The sequence below is a fragment of the Nomia melanderi genome, chromosome 2, assembly GCF_051020985.1.
Source record: "Nomia melanderi isolate GNS246 chromosome 2, iyNomMela1, whole genome shotgun sequence".
NCBI classification, from domain to species: Eukaryota; Metazoa; Arthropoda; class Insecta; order Hymenoptera; family Halictidae; genus Nomia; species Nomia melanderi.
This window is the reverse complement of record NC_135000.1, coordinates 27638647-27659650: the sequence shown is the minus strand read 5'-3', so window position 1 is coordinate 27659650 and position 21004 is coordinate 27638647. Positions and strand designations below refer to the sequence as shown.

Genomic DNA, 21004 nt, shown 5'->3' with positions numbered 1-21004 from the left:
AACAAGATTCCAATGTACTGACACGTGATTTCAAAGTTACATGGGCCTACAGAGGGTTAATGAGAAAAGATATATAAATTAAGAAGGAAAGTTACTTTATTTCGATATTCCATATATTGATGCATCGTATAAAGCTTAACCCTTTGAACTCTGTATCCAATATTGCACCAGTTAGAATATTAAATATATTAATGAATCTTAAAGAAACTAAAATTATTCGATTTTCCACACATCCAAATTTTGTACTGAGAAGGAAAATAAAAGATCGAAGAAATGTTATAGCATTTTTCATTTTCACTAGAGACACTATAAAAATTAGCAGTTGCTGATAGATTACAAAACCATCTGGAGTGCTAAGGGTTAATATTACATATAAGACTTTATAATTTTGCAAATCAAATCAAGTGACTGAGAGTCACCTCTCGAGTGCAAAGGGTTAATTTACTACTTTGAACGGGGATGATAAATCCTACAGAGGGTTAATTACTAAAACAGCAGATCAATACGTAGTTTCCCTTTCGCAATTACCTAATCAATCGCTCTATAATTTAGCTTCATCTACCGTTTCCTATATCTCAAAGAATCTTCGTCCGCAAAGGGTGAAACTCTTCCCATCGAAACATTCGGAAAACGATCTGGAACTTTTGAACGGCGCTGTATACACTTACCTATGTAGGTAGGTCTACGAAAACGGATTTCTTGGATCCCGTCTGAGGCACGGTGCCACGTCCGGCAGTTAGCCCAAGATGTTGCAAAATGCAGTGGGCGCCGGCCGCGGAAAGAAGTTCGGCCCGTTCCGTCCATTATTCGCTGGGCGGAACGCTTAGCGGAAACTCGGCTGGCAGCGGGCCCTTCCGTGAGTAAAAGTTGAGGCGCGGCACGCTCGAGCGCTCCCGGTAATTGCCTAATTAGGAAACGAATTTAATAATTAATTTGCTAACCGGATTACGCCGAGTGCGTCAAGCATCGGCGGTGCGATAGATGCCGGTGCCGGTGCCGGTGCCGGTGCCGGTGCCGCTGCCGTGCCGGCGTGTCGGGGCGGGGCGGGGATCTCGCGATCTGCTCGAGTTATTTTTAATTACCGCGCCGATAAATCGTCGAGTTAGCTCTCTCGAGATTCAACGATTGCGACCTCGACACGCCCCCCCGCGGGCGAAATTTATACGGCACGTTAGAAAACACTGAATAAAACGCCGGCGATAACGTTCGCCGATTAACGCGCGAACTTTCTCGCGGAATGATTAACTTTTCGCTACTGCGCTCCGCGGGCCGCGCCCCGGGAACGTTTTCCCCGAGATATGGCCGCGTTTTAATTGCCTCGGACACGTGAGGCGGCTGGCCTTTCCCTTGTTGCCCGCGAACTTGGCAATTCGAATTGTTCGCTCTTTAGCGCCGGGAAACGTGATTTAAGGAGCCGATTATTTGTACACCTGCTCGCTGTTAAGAGCGCTGGGATTTCGGTGTTAGCTTCTAGTAGCGGTTTATTGAAATGTAAATGGTAGTTCGATTTCAAGCTGTGTTACTGACTTTTAGTGTATACCGAGGAATGGAATAAGAATATAGTAAAATGTATTAACCCTTTGCGGACGAAGATTCTTCGAAACATAAACCTTCGACATACGAAGCTAAATTATATATCAATTGCTTAATTGATAGAAAAAAATGTTCGACTAATTAGATCATTTGTCCACGACTTAGTCTTCGAAATCTGAGCATTTCTCATCGAAATGACATCCGTCCACAAAGAGTTAAAGCAAATAATATGAAAAATAATAGGATAATAGTAACAGAAGTTAAACATTCAATTAGACTTGACAACAGACAGGTTGAAACCGACAAATCTGCTCACTATGAACCTAAACATTTATACCAGAACAAAGTCTCTACTAAAAGAAGACGGCTGCCTTAACACTTTCATGTCCGCACGATTCACAAAAATTTTCTTCTCTGTCGGAACTTCTTGCAAAGTTGCTCATTAAAATGTACAAGTATAAAATATAAAATTCATTACAACATAATAAACTCAGCTGCTTTTTACTAAATGATACGTGTAAATACGTGTGATACGCGTAATACGTGTATTTAACCCTTTGCACTCGAAAGTTTTCCACTAGAAATATTCAGTATCCTCCGATGAGGTACAGACGATGTTCTTTGAAACGAATTAACAAGAAAACATATGTAAATTAAGAAGGAAAGTTACTTTATTTCAATATTCCATATATTGACGCATCATGCAAAGCTTAACCCTTTGAACTCTGTAGGCTCCAATATTGCACCAGTTAGAATATTAACTATTTTAATGAATCTTAAAGAAACTACCCTAAAATTATTCGATATTCCACACATCCAGATTTTGTACTGAGAAGAAAAATAAAAGATCGAAGAAATGTTATAGAATTTTTCATTTTCACTAAAGACACTATAAAAATTATCTGGAGTGCTAAGGGTTAATATTACATATAAGACTTTATAATTTCGCGAATCAAATCAAGTGACTGAGAGTCACCTCTCGAGTGCAGAGAGTTAACAATACGTGTAATTTTCAGTAGCACCGCGTTGAGATCACGGCAAATACTAAACAGCACACAAATGGCGCCACGTAGGTGTCAGCGGACGTGAAAGTGTTAAGAGCATCAGTTCCATTCGCCGGAAAAACAGCCGATTAATCTCCCTCGGCAGCGAACATTCAGCCGAAGCTAAAAAGATCTTTCGCGTCTGAGGAATTTCGCAGTATAAAGGGTTAATAAACGTCTCCGTGGACGAGACGAGGGTGCGTGGCGCGAAGCGGGCCAGCTGTCAGCGTAGTGGCAGCCATAAAAACCGGGCCGGGCGACGTTAAAGCTAAACACCCTGCAGAAATATAAGAGCGACCTTGTGGGAAATCAGGCCCGGCCTAATGACTGAGCGCCCGGCAAACGCCGGGAATATTTTTGCAAAGTTGATTAAAACGGGCAACCCTCCCCGACACGCTAAACGCCACCGCCCCTCGGCGTTCCGTCGACCGAGACCTTCCTCTCGCTCCCTCTCGCGCTGCTACCCTCTTGCTATGCTCCCGGGCCACTCTGTTACCCTTTTTTCTCCTCTCCCTTTCTCTCTCTCTCTCTCTCTCCCTGTCTCTCTCTTTGTGTAGTTTCTCTGTCTAGGGACGGCACGGCGCCACGCGCGCGCGGGGGTTAATTAAATTGTAGAACGGAGGGCTGGTCGATCGTACCGGAAGCTCGCGTAAACCCGGTGTTTCCTTGTATATTCTACGACTTCAGTTTCAACGAGTGCTGCGCCGAGTCTATGAAACCGAGTAAATTGTCGCGGCAGCTCTCTTTTGCGAGGGAAACGCGTCGGGGAAAGAATACTAGAAAATTGACGTTGGTATTTGAGTTGTTGAATCGATCGATGTGTTATTGAGGATTTTCAGGGATGGTTCCTGAATGTTTCAAGGGATTGTGTGTTCTACGCGATTCTTTTGGGGTTATTCTTTCCGGCTTTCTTTTAGATCGTCATTATATTATTTCTGCTGCGTACTCTTTGAGATTAGTGTGCCTATTGCTAATTATGATTCGAATTTCAGTCGAGGAAGGAATACTAGAAAATTGTTTGACGATGGTATTTGATTTGTTGCATTAATCGATGTATTATTGAGGATTTTGTGTTTTTTTAGATCGTTATGACATTTCTGTCGGGTTCCGTTTGAGATTAGTGTGCCTATTGCTGATTGTGGTTCACATTTCAGTCGAGGAAGGAATATTAGAAAATTGTCTGACGTTGGTATTTGATTTGTTAATTGATCGATGTGTCATTGAGGATTTTGGGCTCTCTTTTAGATCGTTCTTATATTATTTCTGTCGTTCAGTTTGAGATTATTGTACCTATCGCTAATTCTCGTTCAAATTCAGTATAGAAACAACAGTGGATTAGACCAAGTTGACAGCTTTTATTATCGCCGCGCGATTAACGAACGCCCGCGCAATAACATTACTTTACAAATTCATACAAAACGTATCCAATGATTTGCCGCTGCAACAATGGTCGCAATTGCGCCGGGAGCGTAATTATATCGTTGAGTTATCGCCGATGGGATACATGAATTAATTGGAATCATTACGGTTTTACAACCTGCTGGTAGATCACCGACACGCAATTACGAGAAACAGCGAAAATTCATGGAATTCCCCCCTGTCGGTATTAAGCGGATTCTATAAAGTGTTTGGAAAACGATCGATCGTAGAAAGTATTCGAGCCTCACCGCCATGAGAAACGGATCGAATAGATTCTAATTAACGCCGCGATGGTTCTAAACTACCCTAACCGCCGTAACGCCGATGAATTATTTAATAAAATTTTCACGGGCCACGAAGCTCTCCATTTACATCTAAATTAGCGTCTCCCGCGGCGGAGCTAGTCGAGGATAGCGAAAGTTCGGGGTCCGAGGAACTTCGTCGCGCTTCTCAATTTAGTTTTTCTTCCAGCGTCTCGTTTTTTGCCGCCCTCGGTATCGCCCGGCCGTTCTCGGCGCACTTTCGAATTTTGCCCCGCAGCCATCGCTCCGCGCGCGCGCCCCGTTCAGACGCTGTAACGACTCTCGAAAGAGCACGAGCTGGGGGATCGTTTACGATCCTGAGAATTTTCGCGAGGGATTACCCGGGAGAAAATTTAGGAGCTTGTCGCTGACGAGGATCCTCGATCGCGCGTAAAAGGAACTTCCGGCGAGAAGTTTGTCGCCGGTTAAATATGAGTTGGCTTTGGTTTCCATTTCGCTCGGGACGTTGCACTCGCGGCTTAATGATTGTACAAATGCACTAAGAAGTCTGGTTTCCTGTCTCGTATTCGTAGGATTCTAATTATGTGATCTTTCGCGTTAATTCGAGATTAATCCGGAGATTTGGCAGTCTTGCGCGAACTTTGTTTTTATCTACTTCACGCGTACACTAATTTTGTTTGTTAATTATTTTGATATAGTTTTGAAGAATCTGATACGAGTGATGCAGACACTATCGATGCGGATAAGTCATTATCGGTAATTTTAGAGTGAAAACATCTCGAAGTGCCTGACACGTCTTTCTAGAGTGTGTTAACAAGTTTTTCTATAGGTTTAGATTATTTATACTATTTATACTATTTATACTATTATAACATTTATATTATTTATACAGTGGGCAACTACAACATAATTCCCACAGTTTTCCTTCTCAGTGCAAAATTTGGATGTGTGGAAGATCTAATAATTTTAGGGTAGTTTCTTCAAGATTCATTAAAATGTTTAATATTATAACTGGTGCAATATTGGAGCCTACAGAGTTCAAAGGGTGAATTACTCGAACATCTAGAGATCAGCACGTAGTTTCCTTTTCTTCTATTGATTAAGTGACCGATAGATCATTTAGTTTCTTATGTTGAAGGTTTCGTATATTTCTAAGAACCTTCGTCCGCGAAGGGTTAACCCTTTATTCATTCAATTATAACTTAATATGACGCTCTTATTTATTCAAGAATATTCGGGAATCATTGAAATGTTACCTTTAAATGGTACAATTGTCATACTACAAATAAATATAGAAAACATTGTTAAAACAGGTAGAGGTTGCAATAAAATAGTCGAGTCTGACTCGTCATAGGACTGTTAAGGGTTAAAGCATCTATGCTAAAGGTGACGATGGAAAACACGAATTTCACGGTCGGAGGAATGAGGGGTTGATCGAGCAAACGAGATTAACCATTTTTTCCAATCATCCGTGACGTCCCATACCGATATTTTCAATTACCTATGACGACGCGCTTTCAGCGTGCAAAACAACGGTACAACGGGAACGCATCGAGCAGATAGCGGCGAATTCTGCATTTCCCCGGCACCGGCCGGCTCTATTTGGCAGCGGCGCGATGACAATCGATGGCGGACGTCACCCGCGACACAGAGATCTCGTTTGCGCGATCTGGAAGCGTTTCGGCGGGCCGCGTTGCAGATTTTGACGGGCGCGAGGCGCGGACCGCTTCCTCGAGCACGTATTTAAAGGGACAACGTAAATCCGGCAAGCGAGTCTGCACCGTTAAGATGGCGTGCTTCACACGTAGGGTCTCCGCCGGATAATTACTGTCACTCACCGAGATATCCGGGCGATTCGTGCTTTCCGCCGGAATTAGGAATTACGACGCGCGACCGTCTTGCTTCCCTTATTAAAATAACAAATCTAAGCGCGTCGCAATTAGCGCGTCGCGCGGCTCCGCTTAATGCTGTGCTCTATGGGTCCCACGCGACCCAATCATCTTTTCGCTTCATTAAGATCCTAATTACCATGGTTCTTCAATCTTAACTTCGCGCTGACTGCGCCCTTACTTTTCTGGCAATGCTTTGTTACGAAAGATGGAAAAATGGAATTAGAATGGGAATAGAAAGTAGGGCAGTTAGAAAATGGGGAGATAGAAAATAAGGAAATTGGATAGCTGGAAATTAGAGGAATATTAAAATAAAATCGGTAAATGACGTAAGAAACAGAAAATATGGAAATAGAAACATGTACTCTTCAATGCTGTTTTAAGTGTATAAACAATGCGAGGATCATACGAAAGACAACACGAAATGAAACATTTTACCGAACACTTCATCGATTCCATCGATCTTCGCTCGAGATCGTTACTCCGCTCGTCAAACCGCGCGAGCGAGAACGGAGCCGAAATGATCGTCGTCTTCAAACCGTGAAACGAAGCGCCGAGCGAACGCGCGGCGCGCGTTTTAATATTTACCGGTCGGCTGTTTAATTTCATTTCACGTTTATCGGCGTCGCCGTTTACCTAAATTTTTGATTAGCGTGTCCGCGCGATCGCATTTAATTTCCCGGCGCCTCGTTCGGTTCCCGGCCCGAGAAATGTATTTTCCGTTTTATTAAACTCGCTTTCCTCTCGCCCACACGCTCCAATCCGCGCGCGCGCGCGGTCCCGCTCGGCTCGCTCTTTTTTCCGTTGTTTTAGTTTTCATCCCCAAACGTTTCATTTTATTTACTCCTTTTTTAATCTCGTTTCCCCTTATCGGTTTCATGCGCGCCAGTCATTTGGAAGTAAAAAAAAAAAAAAAGAAAAAATGGGAAAAAAACGATCTGGCGCGCGAGCGGAAAAGAGAGCTCGATCTGTTTGACAGCCGGCGGCGCACGAGCCGAGAGCGCGAAAGTAATCGAACCCGAAGCGGGCGGATCTAGATTGCATTGAATCATCCGCGGAACTGTCAATAGATAGTAACGCCGCGAAACAGAGTGTACGCGGCTCTTGCTGCTCGCCCGCCAGCCCGCGCGACTTTAATTAAATCGGAAGCTGTCCGCACCCCCTTCCCCGACCTTCCCCGAAATATCTTTAAGCCGAGCGATGTCGCGCGACTCGTCACGCGACTCGTGTTTCCCTTTGATTCCGCGGCGACGCGAAAAACGCCGCTCGGGGAATATTCGATCGGGCCGCTCGCTATCCGCGAGAAACTGCGAATCAAAAGGGACGATCACGTTCGTTTGTGATCGTTATTCGATCGCAGTTTTTTGTAGGGTGAATTTTAGTGTGCAGAAGGGTCGAACGTTGTTTTGCATTTTGTAAAATATTCGATTTTGGGAAACTTCCGGTTGGACTGCTCTCGACTTCGGAAAAGTGGGAATGAAAAATGATGGTGTACTCGTTTGTGATCGTTATTCGACCGCAGTTTTCTGTAGGGTGAATTTTAGTGTGCAGAAAGGTCGAACGTTGTTTTGCATTTTGTAAAATATTCGATTTTGGGAAACTTCCGATTGGACTGTTCTCGACTTGCGGAAAAGTGGGAATGATGATCGTTTGTGATCGTTATTCGACCGCAGTTTTTTTAGGGTGAATTTTAGCGTGTTGAATGGTGGAACGTTGTTTTGCGTTTTGTGAAATAATTTTTAGAACCTTTCGAGCCTGTTCGCGACTCGCGAGAAGATTGCAAATGAAAAATTGTATTTTGCATTGTATGTGATGATTGTTCGACCTCGACAAACTGAAGTCCTTTTTAATTCGACGGAGCCCGTAATTAAAGGGGACCCACGCTGGGAAATGTCGGTCCATTGTTAATGTTTTCAGAAGGGAACGCATTCGCAGCAGAAACGATTGTTTTATGACGTTCGCGGATGGAGACCGGGGCGAAAAAATATTAACAAATTAAACAGCTGGGACTTCGTGAAATGTTAACAAAGTGTCGGACGAGTTGCGTGTGCGACATCGTAAAAAGTCACGGGAAGTTTTAATAGATGTAAATGGTGGAGTGGGAGTTTTATTTATATTTAATTAACAGACCCAGGAAAACTCTCCGCGAAGCTGGAAATTAATAACCAGGCTTGATGGTAAAACCCGTGTTCTTGATCAATGTACAGTCACATTTTGCGAAGTGTTCAAATATTTGCGCGCACTGTGTATTTGAGTTAACTGGATGTTTGCTCAACTCCCAATGAATAACACGTTGTTGAATTTCGTAAGGACGAACAACACTCTCTCGTATCAATAACGGAGTGAACGCGAAGTTCCGTTCTCCGGTAACGGACCATCGAAAATAAAATCACGCGGCGGAAGGTTCGCGCGGAATTCAGTAATTACACTTGATCATTCAATTATTATTATTCCACGGTTTGAAACAGTGGCCCGCGGAACGAGCACATTTTTCCACCGTCGCATTATCGAAAAGAATTACTCGCCGAGGGAATAATTAACATAAAATTCAATCATCCCGCCACCGATATTCACCGTTCCCGGTCTAAATGCGCCGGCAGTAAACGCAAAAATCCCGGCCGAAGTGGTTAATATGAAAGCCAATAATTTTAAACACCGGCGAAATGAATTCCCGTAGAAACGGGAATGGTAACGAAGATTCACCCGGGTCGTCCTTCATCGCGAGAAAATGCCCGGCAGCGGAGCGGGGCTTTTTTCCCCGCTCGCGGTATGAAAGCCGCGTCGCGGCGCCAGTTAAGCCTGACTTTGTACCGGTGCCAGGGATTTCAATCGAGGCCGCGAGCGGCGCGAGCTTTTCCTCCAGACCGTTTAAAGGCCAATATAGCGCCGTTAGCTACCGTGAACCGAGTTGCCCGCGATCAAGCGCGTTTCACTTCTCTCGGTCCTTCTCGAATCGTTCGTGATAGACAGATAAATACTCGGATAAATCGTGAACTCAACATTTTCTATCCTTTTGGTCTAGGAAGGCGACTTTCAGCCGCCATTTAATTGACTTTGGTAGAACTATAAAACCTGATATTTAATGTTGAACTTTGTATAAGGCGTTTGGTACGTGAAATATTCGAATGAAATAGCTTTGTTCCTCGATGTATTGGTGATTTCTCTTCGAGTTAGTTTCGAGATGTTAAACATTTCTAACGAGAAATTTCCGAGTGCAAAGGGTTACATGTAACAACGAAATTGAGTGGTAACAGAAATAAAATGTTGAACTTTGTACAATGCATTTGATACGTGAAATATTCGAATAAAATAGGTTTGTTTCTCGATGTACTTGTGATTTCGAGTTAGTTTCAAGGAATATCGTCGATCGTCGAAAAATGTCAAACATTTCTAATGAAAAATTTCCAAGTGCAGAGGATTACAATAACGAAATTGAGTGGTAACAGAAATTGTTTCGAATATATCTATTTTTCTATTTACCATCGTCAACTGCGTGTAAAATAATGCTTGGTTTCCGAACAAGTAATTATTGTTTCAATAAGTTATAATTCAATTTCTAGTAAGTTATAATTTAATTCTCGAGAGAATTGTTTTCAGACTCGCCGTTGAATATATTTCCGTAGTTGATTACGCATAGCAATTGAAGTTTCAAGTTTGATAGCAGTGTATGAAAATCTGCGGTCCAGCGATAGAATAAATATCGAACCATCAATTTCATCGGACGAACACAATATTTCCAATCAAGGATTTTGTTCCTTTTTGCGCGAATTAGTTTTCCTTTGCTAGTTGATGTCCTGTCTGAGAAACTAATTAATCGAGATCGGTCGATTTATCTGGGGAAAGATTCTATCGGACGGTAAAATCGTAAATCGATTCTGTATCAGTGACAGGTTGTTCGGAATCGAGACCGGAAGCGTTCTATTCGCTTGAATCGAGATCCCATCGAATGATTACGGATCGAAAACAATTGACCGCGGTGAGCGCTGCGATTTGTATTAATTATTTTACCTGCGCGCTCTGCAGGCCAGCGGACCTGTGTTTCGCTGATCGTTCACGTGGACGTTTCATTGAATTTTCCTATCAAAAATCCATCTCCTGGAAACTATTCAATATTCATCGCGCGATCGTCGGGATTCACGCTTCCTGCTTCCTTTAACCCGTTGCCCTACAACGAGTGAGACTCGTGGTGATAATTTTCAACGTGATTCAACAAATATATATATTACTCAGTTCATTCGAATTCAAAGTAAATATTTTTCTCTTCTTTCAATAAATTATTAATCACAAAGTACACGTATCGGTCAGAGTTGAGAAATCATAGGCCAAGAGGTTAACCCCTTGTCCTACGAGACTCATGGTGAAGATTTTCAATATGATTCAACAAATATATATATTACTCAGTTCATTCGAATTCAAAGTAAACATTATTCCTCTGTGATCAATTATTATACTTCAAAGGAAATATAGGAATAACATAAGCTTAAAATTTTTCTCTTTTTCCAATAAATTATTAATGGCAAAGTACACGTATCGATCAGGGTTGGGAAATCATAGGCCAAGGGGTTAACTATAGCGAAACTGAATTTCGACTGTTTCCGAAACCTGCGGAAAGAGTTCTTCCAATGTTCTGCTTTCAAGTTTTCGTTGCAAAGCCGACACTTCTTAACCCCTTGCTGTACAATGACGAGTGAGACTCGTGATGAAGATTTCTAGACTAATTTAACAAGAATCGATGTTATTCATTACCCACGAACCAATAGGCTGCTACTTTTCTGCTACTTTTACGCAGTGCAACAGAGAAACTGTTTTCACAAAAACAAATTTTAAGTAGTGCGATCATTACACTTTCCCAATCTCAGATAAGTAGTAACAAAAATAGAAATGAATAATTAGAAGGAAAAGGAATAAATAAGCTTCATCTGATTCTACGAACCAATAGACTGCTACTTCTACGCAACGCAACGTAGAAGCGCCATCGCGCCGCTTGGGACGGTTAATAATTCAACGCAGCAGCGCACGAATCTCCTGTAATCCCTTCCTTTCAAACGACTTCTCGATCCAAGTCTAAGAAATCCTGATAACTTACAAACATTCGCCATCGACGCGCACGCGATACGCCGCGGTTTCTCATTTATTACAACGGAGAGACCGCGCAAATCCCCGCGAGACGTTAAAAAACTATACACTTCCGAGGGAGGAAGTTCTTTAAACAAAAAAAAAAGTTTCCCCCGAGGTTGATACGGGGATCGACGAAACTCGCGGCTGAAAATCCGAGCAGAGGGAAGCTCCGCGAAGCGAGGAGCGTTGCAGAGAGCGATGCCGCCGTAGCCGAAACCAAGGATTAACCGAGAGTTCGACCACGGTTTAATCTCCCCCGATATGACGTTCCTTCGAGCGGCTGCCAGCCGGTTTGTCTGCCGGCCCTTTGATCCTTTCGACAAATTAAATCAACGAATCAGGTCATCTCACGAATCTGGCCCTCGGCGAATCGATAGTCCTCGTCGACACAATCCCCTGCAGCTGGGGCGTTATGTTACGTAATCACGCGGGGATAGTATTAATTCGAAATCAAAGTAACTGGAGCACTGCGATGCATTTTGTCTGCTGTCTGAAGCAAGCATGCTAGCGGAAGGAAAAGGCCGAAGGAAACTACGAACGAGACGTTTAACCCTTTGCACTCCAAGAGTTTTCTACCAAAAATACCCAACGCTTTCCGATGAAATGTAGTTAACATTTCTTGAAACTGGATTCACGAGCAGTACGTAAATTGAAGAAAGGCTGTTTTATTTTAATATTTCACGTATTGATGCATCACACGAAACTTAACGTTAAATATTATACTCAATGATTTTTCTCTGCCAGATCGAGTGGCGACTGAGAGGTTGTTTTGTAATCTATCAGCAACTGCTAATTTTTATAGTATTCCCAGCGAAAATGAGAAATTCTATAACATTTCTTCTTTCATTTTCCTTATTAGTACAAAATTTGGATGTGCGGAAAATCGAATAGTTTTAGGGTAGTTTCTTTGAGATTCATTGAAATATTTAATATTATATCTGGTGCAATACTGGAGCCTACAGAGTTCAAAGGGTTAATAAACAATTTGTGTTATACTTGTGTATTCAGTGTGATACAGATAGATGCTAGATGCAAGACCTCAGTTTCATTTTATATTGTTACAACTCTAGTCTCTTTCAGCGAATTCTCTTCTTACCTCCACTAACACTGTCAGACTAGTCACGTGACTCGTGGCATTACCAGGATCGGTCACTGCGTTGTGTCAGTGTTATGTGACTAATTTGGTAGCAACAGCGGGGGTGAGGGGCGAATTCACAGGAGAGTAGAGGGATAAAGGAGGATGTGAAGTCCAAAGTCAATTTAATAATTTCGATGGAAACACAGTACCGCAATAAATTTATATCATTAACCTACAATATTCCTAATTACCTCGAATATAGAATTCCCTCGATTTCCATTAAACGATTAACCATGGGATCGTTTAAATTATCTTAAAACGTGGAACGAGTTATCGAATATTGAGACTAATTGTAATATTGCACTTAAATAAAATCATAACTAACTCTTCTTTATCAGCCATTGAAAAGAAGCAATGGGACACTGAGGAATCTGAACAGTAATCTCTCGTTTAACGATGCCGCATGATTTTATCGAGCAAACACAGAAAAAGGAAAAAAATAATATTAAATCATTCGATTGAATTGCATTATTATTGCATGTTCATCTGAACATCACCGTGTTAGGCAACATTGTTTATATAGAAATGTTTCCAGGTAATCATCATTCAACACTAGAACCGCCATACAAGTGAAAATGACCAATTCCTAATTTCTTCTTTAACAATTACTGTAAAGGTGCAAACACTTCTTTGAAAAATGATTATCCCTTTGAACTCTGTAGGCTCTAATATTTTACTGAATCAATGGAACTATTAAAATCATTAGATTTTCCACACATCCAAATTTTGTACTGAGAAGGAAAATAAAAGATCGAAGGAATGTTATGGCATTTTTCATTCTCACTAGAGATACTATAATTAGTTGCATTTACTGTTAAAAAAGCTGACTTAGGAATACCTAAACTGAAACGGAAGCCAATTGAAATCTTAATCAATTCGCACTTATAGCTTTTACAAAGAAATTTTGAATTATTATCAGTTCATTAAATGAACCGTAATAATTTGGTTTGGTTCGGAATTTCCGGCGACCACCATGGCATTCAACGCGTTACAGTTTAGTCGACGAGTTCGACGCACCCTGTAGACATCCTGTAGCGAACCCACGCTGGAAACGCGATGAGCCTCGCAGGTTACACGAACGCAAGCGTATCCTCGTCGCTTTTGTTCCTTTCTCCCACGTACCATGAATATATCTACATATGTACACGCGGTTCGGCGGACGGCGAGCCTTACAATTTTCAAGCGCTCGCACTTGTTACGTTTTATCTCCAAGAATACGGCGCGATATTAAGAGGCACCCTCAGAGTTTCGCCGCATTCTCGCGGCGGCGTGTACACCACGTGGCCCGGGAAGAGAATCCTCGAGCTCGATGAAGCCGAAAAGGAACAGAGGCTCCGGCGAGGGTTGAACAGGAGGCTGGTTGTAATTCATCGCTGGCTAGGAGAGTTGTTATTGCGTTACTGCGAGATACGAGCGAGAAGGAAGAACAAGATGGAAGTGGATAGGGAAATAAATAGAAGTATGAACGAAGGAATGAAAAGGTCAAGATAAAGAAAGGAAGGAAGAAGTAGAGTAGATAGAAACAGAGTAGGAGACAAAAGAAAGAGGAGGAAGGAACGAAAATAAGAACGCTAGGAAAGAAGAAATAAAGGTCAACAAATATACAGAAATATGAAGAAATATATCAACAAATATACAGAGATATAAACAAATATATCAACAAATATACAGAGATATAAATAAATATATCAACAAATATATAAATAGAAACAGAGAGTAGAAGATAAAAGAAAGAAACAGAGCAGAAGGAAACAAAAATAAGAAACAAAGACCAACGAATCTACAGAGATACAAACAAATACACAAATTTAAATAATACTAAATTTAAATACACAAAGAAAGAAACACCGGAGACGAAGGAAGCACACAGAAGAGCGTACACAAAGAAAGCGAGAGAGAGTCGGGAACAAAGGAAAGAAACAGGCGCAGAAGCAGACAGAGAAACAGGAAAACAGCGGGAAGCGGGGGGGGGGGGCAGAGGCGAGCGGGGGTGTGGAAAGTAAAAATGAGGAAAAGTGGCGCTTTCGCGCAACCGAGCGTTCTCGAGCGTTGCCAAGGAAATGAAAAAGAAGAAGTGCCAACCGGGGAGAGCACGGTTGAACCGGCGCTGCAACGGTCAGGGGGTTGGCGGCGTCGGAGGGGCGGGCGCGCGGGCGGCAGCCAGTTTAACCCAGAAATCCTCGCAAGTGCATAAGCTTTGTCGTTGGAATGAGCTTAGTTAGGGGAACGTTAGCCCAGCGGAGCGTAAAATACGGTCATAATAATGTTTGTTCATAGCATTTCTGATGCGGCCCGGTTGCGCCCCGCTGTCGTTTCAGCCGGTTCGACGCGCGCCGGGCTTCTTTCCTCGCTCCCCGGGTCTCCCGGCGTTCCGCGCGCGCTTTGTATTGTGCGATCCGCCACTTGTAGAGCGTCCAATGACTCTCGGCCCATTGACGACGGCCGGAATTCGATGGATTCTTCGCGGCGGACCGTCGAGCACTCGGTTCAACCTCGACGGGTCGCGACCTGCGAATCGCTTTCCTTCCTGACTTTCTTAACCCCTTGTCCTACGACAAGGAGTGGGACTCGTGGTGAAGATTTTCAATGTGATTCACCATCTGCGGAAGAATGTGCCACGCACGTCGAGATGCTTCTGTTACGGGAACGTCAGCGACGTGTACACGTCGACAGGCAATTGTCAGAGAAATGTCAATTTTCCAAATTGATTTGAGGAATATTGTAATATTCAAGATTACTAATAAACAAATTTAGTATTTATACATGTGTGATTTTATTGCTAGTTGATGCGTTTTTATATTCTCTTCTGGAACACGTCGAACTCCGTGAATTTCTTTACACTCCAAGTGGTTCAACAAATATATATGTTACTCGGTTCGTTCGAATTCAAAGTAAATATTATCTGTAATCAACTATTATACTTCAGAGGAAATATAGGAATAATATAACATTAGAATTTTTCTCTTTTTCCAATAAATTATCAATGACAAAGTAGCTGTACCGATCAGAGTTGAGAAAGAGATCATAGGCCAAGGGGTTAACTCCTTGTCCTACGAGACTCATGGTGAATACTTTCAAAAGAGAAAAATTCTAAGCTTATGTTATTCCTATATTTCCTTTGAAGTATAATAGTTGATCACAGAGGAATAATATTTACTTTGAATTCGAGTGCACCGAGTAATATATATTTGTTGAATCAACATAAGCTTAGAATTTTTCTCTTTTTCCAATAAATGATCAGTGACAAAATAGCTGTGTCGATCAGAGTTGAGAAAGAGGTCATAGGACAAGACTCATGGTGAATGTTTTCAACATGAAAAATTCTAGAGCGTGTGAAGGTTCCGTTTTTTTCATTTGCAAGCTAGTATGAATAGAAATGGAAATAAATGATTAGGAGGAAGACGAATACGCAACGGAGAAGCTGAGATTGATAGTCAAGCGATTGTTTATTGCTTGAGGTTTCTGATGGGATTTTCACTTTGGAGAGTGACTCATCTTTTAACGTAGTAATAGCTATTGAATAGTAAGTGTTGATTCGATATTGATGGTAAATAGAAATGCGGTTGATTGAAGATTGCTACCGTCTGTGTTATTAGGTTTGATATAGGATTTGATTTATACGACTTCTCTTTCTCATATAGTACAGTAATATCTTCTGAATAGCAGTCGATAAACATTTGAAACGAACAAGTATAAAGATCAAGAAGATACATAAGAATTTCACACAGTAACTGACACAAAACTTGAAATTCGAGGTATCGAAATTTATGACAACGTTACGTCGTCGTAAGTTGGCTAGGTGACAAAAGAATGAAGTCAAGCTAAAGAATAAAGTTCTCGCGAAGTGATAACCACAATGAATAATGTACCCCGAACTATCCTTTCGTTCCCGAAAATCGAATCCTCCTGTTATAATCTTATTAAAATCGCGTTTCCCGGAGCAAGCATCAGCGAGATTATTATTCTGTTCACAGGTGGCGTGGGTCCACGTGGGCCGTCAGATGGTGGTTACCGTTCACAAGCACGTGGTCGTCAGGATACCGAGGTTCACGGTGTCCCACGACAACCAGAAAACCTGGCTGCTTCACATAAGCAGCGTGCAACAAGACGATCGGGGTTACTACATGTGTCAAGTGAACACGATCCCCATGATGAGCCAGGTCGGCTTCCTGCAAGTAGTCGGTGAGCAGATTTAATCTTCTTTCGACGGCTTAAGGCCAGCCAACCGCGCACGCAATTATTAAACTCCGTGCAGCGAGAGAGAGCGCTAAGTGCCTTAACGAAAATCCATCTTAAACGGATCGCTTCCCGCGCAAGACACTTCCCAGACCACAATGGGACGATTGTGCTCCAGTTATTTAACGCCGACTCTACTCGACCGCCATTGAATTCTTTGCAAAAATTTCTGAAACGTTTTTCGTTCGTTAACCCTTTGCACTCGAGAGCTGACTCTCGCTCACCACCCGATTTCATACAGTGAAACTGTAAAATTTGATATTTAATATTATATTTCCTGTAATGCAGCATTTTGAGAAATATTCGAATGAAATAGCTTTGTTCCTCAATGTACGCGTGATTTTTCGTCGACTTAGTTTAAATGATACAATTGTGATACTACAAACAAACATAGAAAAATTTTTAAAACAGGTAGAGAAAATTTAAAGAATGTCGAGCCTGACTCGACATAGGACTGCTAAAGGTTATTGTTAGTAAGAGTAATTTATATAGCTTTATTATATAGCTTAATTTAGTAGCTTTCGTTTCGATACGCAAATGAATAAATTCACTTATCGGTTCACGGGACTTTTGAATACTTATCACACTCGCTCCCGAATGATTCTATTCTTAGCGCCTCGCATCCAAGTCACGGAGCAGCTCGCAATTTCTGTCGCATAATATACCGCTTCCTTATTCTACTTAAAGTGCCGCCCAACATATTGGATTCGCTGTCTACCGCGAGCACGGTGGCAATACGAGAAAATCTCAACATCAGCCTGACGTGCAAAGCGGACGGATACCCGACGCCGAAAATATCGTGGAAGAGGGAGGACGGGCAGAGTATAATGATCAACAAACATGAAAAAGGTGAGTTACTTCCTATTATAAGCAAAGTAATCATTTAATTCTAGATGTCTCTCTCAAATAGCACCTCGATTATACGAAATTTTCTCCCAGAAAATAATCTATGTTCGACTGAACACAATATTAGAATCTAAATCAATGTTCCAGCCATCAAATCGCACGATTTGTAATTGACGAAGGTCGCAGTATTCATTAGAACATCAGAAATTAATAAATCTATATTCCCCTGAACACAATATTAGAATCTAAATCAATGTTCCAGTCATCGAATCGCGCGATTTTTAGCGGACAAAGGTCGCAGTATTCATTAGAAAATCATAAACTAATGAATCTATATTCAATGAAACACAATATTAGAATCTAAATCAATACTCCAGCCACTAATTCGCAGGATTTTTCGCGAACAAACGTTCGAGTATCCATTGGAAAATCAGCAATTAACGAACGAACTGAATTGTTTGAAAATGATATCCTCCGAGGGGATTATGTTTTAATACCTCTTAATATCTATAACGTACGTTATCTCTAGTGTTTAATTAAACGATCCTAATAAAGAATATAAATATTCGGCGAGCCGTGCAACACGATTTTCCCACGCGCTCGCTTAAAAGACAATCGGAACGGAAGAGCTTTCGTCGGTGTGCCCGGGATATAATCAACACGGGAACGATATACACAGCAATTAATATCTCGTTCCCCATATAATTCTATCGCGTTTCGCCCGCTGACCATCAGTCAATTTTTCCAATTAACAACAATCGAACGAGATGTCGGTGGCAGGCGCGCCGTTTATTCCTCCGCGAGTCGCAAATTATATTACGAAATTCGCACGTTTTCGTTCCCATTAGGGAAATATCGTTGCGTAAAACGCACGGAACGCAACGAAGCCGTCGTTACAACGATATTCCTCTTATTCCCACGTACGAACGCGAGATTCCTCGAGCAAGCGTCGTAAGCTTCGCACATCGCGTCGATCTTCCGAAATGTTATTCTCCAAAATTGGAAACCGCGCGAACGCTCGCGGCGCGGTAATTTTAAACGGGAGAAACAAATGATTTCCGATAATTAATACGTTCGTTACCGCCGTTTATTTCAACGATCCGCCGGCCGGATATTTTATTCAAATACTTTCCATTTCGCGCGTTGTGGAACGTCGAAAGGAAGAATGGTAAATAACTTCGCGGCGCGCCGATTTTTCAATAATATTCGCTCGCGGAACGGGCGTGTATTTATTCCTCGCCGATGAATAATATTAAGCAATCAAAAGCGAATAATCATAATTTTTCATATATTTCCGCCTCGAAGCCCCTCGACGCGACGCTCACTGTAAATGAAACATTAACGCGCGAGAAATTAATTACATTTTATTCCGCGCGCGGGCACATGTGTGCCATTTTAGTTTTATCGTGGCCACTTTGACGCCATTCGTTTCAACGACTCCGAAATACACGCGAATATTCGGATACGCGGGAATCATCGGAAATATACGAAATATGATAATGGGGTTCCATTAAAAAACCATTAAGACGATCAAGAGTGCTTATATAACCTGCTATAGCAGTCGATTTGTTAAATATTTATTTGTAAAAATAAACAACACAGTTTGAAGAAACTGAGTGTATATTTATTAAAGTGTATATTACTGCGCTTTACAAAAACTGAAAAACGGAACGTTGTTCAACGGTTGAGCGTTTGCTACGAACTGACGAACGCAGAAAGAAAAGGACGCGTGTGCAATAAAAATGTCGGGAAAAACAATTGACTCCTGCGAGAGAGAAGACTGCACTAATGGATACTTTGTAGCCATTAAAAATATATTTCATGCTCATTCTCAACAGGTAGATTCATTTGGAAGAAGTATACCCTTTGCGTTGGGTTCACGGAATTTAGTAAACGTTACTTGATTAATGTTTACGTTGATTTTGATTGATGCGATTTTGACGATTGTGTCACAATTTTCTAGTTTTGGAAATCTGAGAAGTAACTGAGTGATCACTGATTTTTCTAGGAATAATGGATCAATTATACGATGAATATATGTATACATAGTGTCGATCCTAATTACACTGCGGATGAAGACTCCTCGAAGTATATAAAATATAAATCGAATGCTTAGACGATGGAAAAAAGGAGACTATACACTGGTCCCTTTGTGTTCGAGTAATTGAACCATTCGTTTGCGACTTAGTACTGTAAATATGAAAATTTGATATTACTAGAAATGTCCACAGTCTAGGAAGGGTTAATCAGTAGTAAGAAGCAGCCTATAGTTCTTGATATCAAATGAGTCATAAACTGATCCAAGAAAGTCTTCTCGAAACTATCAATTTCCGAACGAGCATCGTTTAAGAAACATTCTAATTTATGTTTCATTAGAGTACAGTTCCTTGTTGTGTCACTTTCTACCGAAAGGGAGCACTGTTTTCATTGCATTGCGCCGAATTAATTGCGACGCGGTCCCCGGTCCCATTTAACACGATTAATGAAACATGAGGTAACAGACTAAAATATGTATATATTAAAATAACTGACTGCCTGAGACCAATATCCTACGCCTTCGAGAAGCATCGTTGTCGACGATCGAAAAGGGTTCGACTTACGCTACATAATTTCAGACCAAGTCAGCCATCTTTAAATGTTTTCACGCGATTTCTTATACTCTGGAGAAAATTCACAAGAATACAAACACCGGAACGTTTTGTGAAACTAAACTGAATAATGTATCTAAACACTTTTACAAAGATGTTGAAATACTAAAGTTTAACCAGTTAACTGTGGAATTCAGTTGGAGAAACCTCTCGTTCTCGCAGTAAAATAAAAGAATGGAGCGAACGAATGCACGTAGAGTATATTTTAATGAAAGATCAAAGTGAAGCAAAGAATTTTCAAATTTTTATGTGAAAAATAAAGAATTCATCGCTGAAAATCAGTATCGTCAAGCTTTACGATGACGTCTATACTCGTGAAACACAGTTAACTGGTTAAGTGAACATTTTAGGTGTCAACGTAAGGTTGAACAAGTCAATCGTTTTAATCGACTCGATCGAACGAGGAACTGCAATGAATAGACGAAAATAATTCCGCGGACAGTGCGCGTCCCGCGATCCATTCTCTGTGTCAAACAATAAACCCAGCGACAGCGTTTCCGGTAATTTCCCTAATGCAGCGGGACACGTTAATCCATTCTTGTCGGCGTATTATTAGCAATGCGGTAATTACTCGTTCGCATGGCCGCCGTCTCGCCTCCCCGAATGGGACCTCCGTCACGTCGTTCACCGCGGAACCTTTGCGGTGACGTTTCTTTGCGTCGCAAAAACGATTTTAATTTGACAGTCGTGACTCGGAATTTGTGGCTTTAATCTTGATCAAGTGGATTAATCAATTAGCGTCTTTTAATTCGTAGAGACGGTAGGCGAATTCGAAATATAAATAGCGATAGAAATATTTAGTGATTATTGTTTGTGAATCAATTGGAGATTACTATTTTAAAATTAAGTGAATTTGATAATTTCAGTTAAT

The 21004-nt window shown here is 41.5% G+C and overlaps 1 protein-coding gene across 1 annotated transcript in view; it reads left to right on the top strand.

Moving 5' to 3' along the window:
- Positions 1-21004, top strand: part of LOC116433335 (lachesin) — a 440445-nt gene that overhangs the window by 304086 nt on the left and 115355 nt on the right. Inside the window, exons 5-6 of the mRNA XM_076364626.1 lie at positions 16378-16585; positions 17327-17488. Of these exons, the coding sequence (XP_076220741.1) occupies positions 16378-16585; positions 17327-17488 (370 nt within the window). The remainder of the gene's footprint in view (positions 1-16377; positions 16586-17326; positions 17489-21004) is intronic.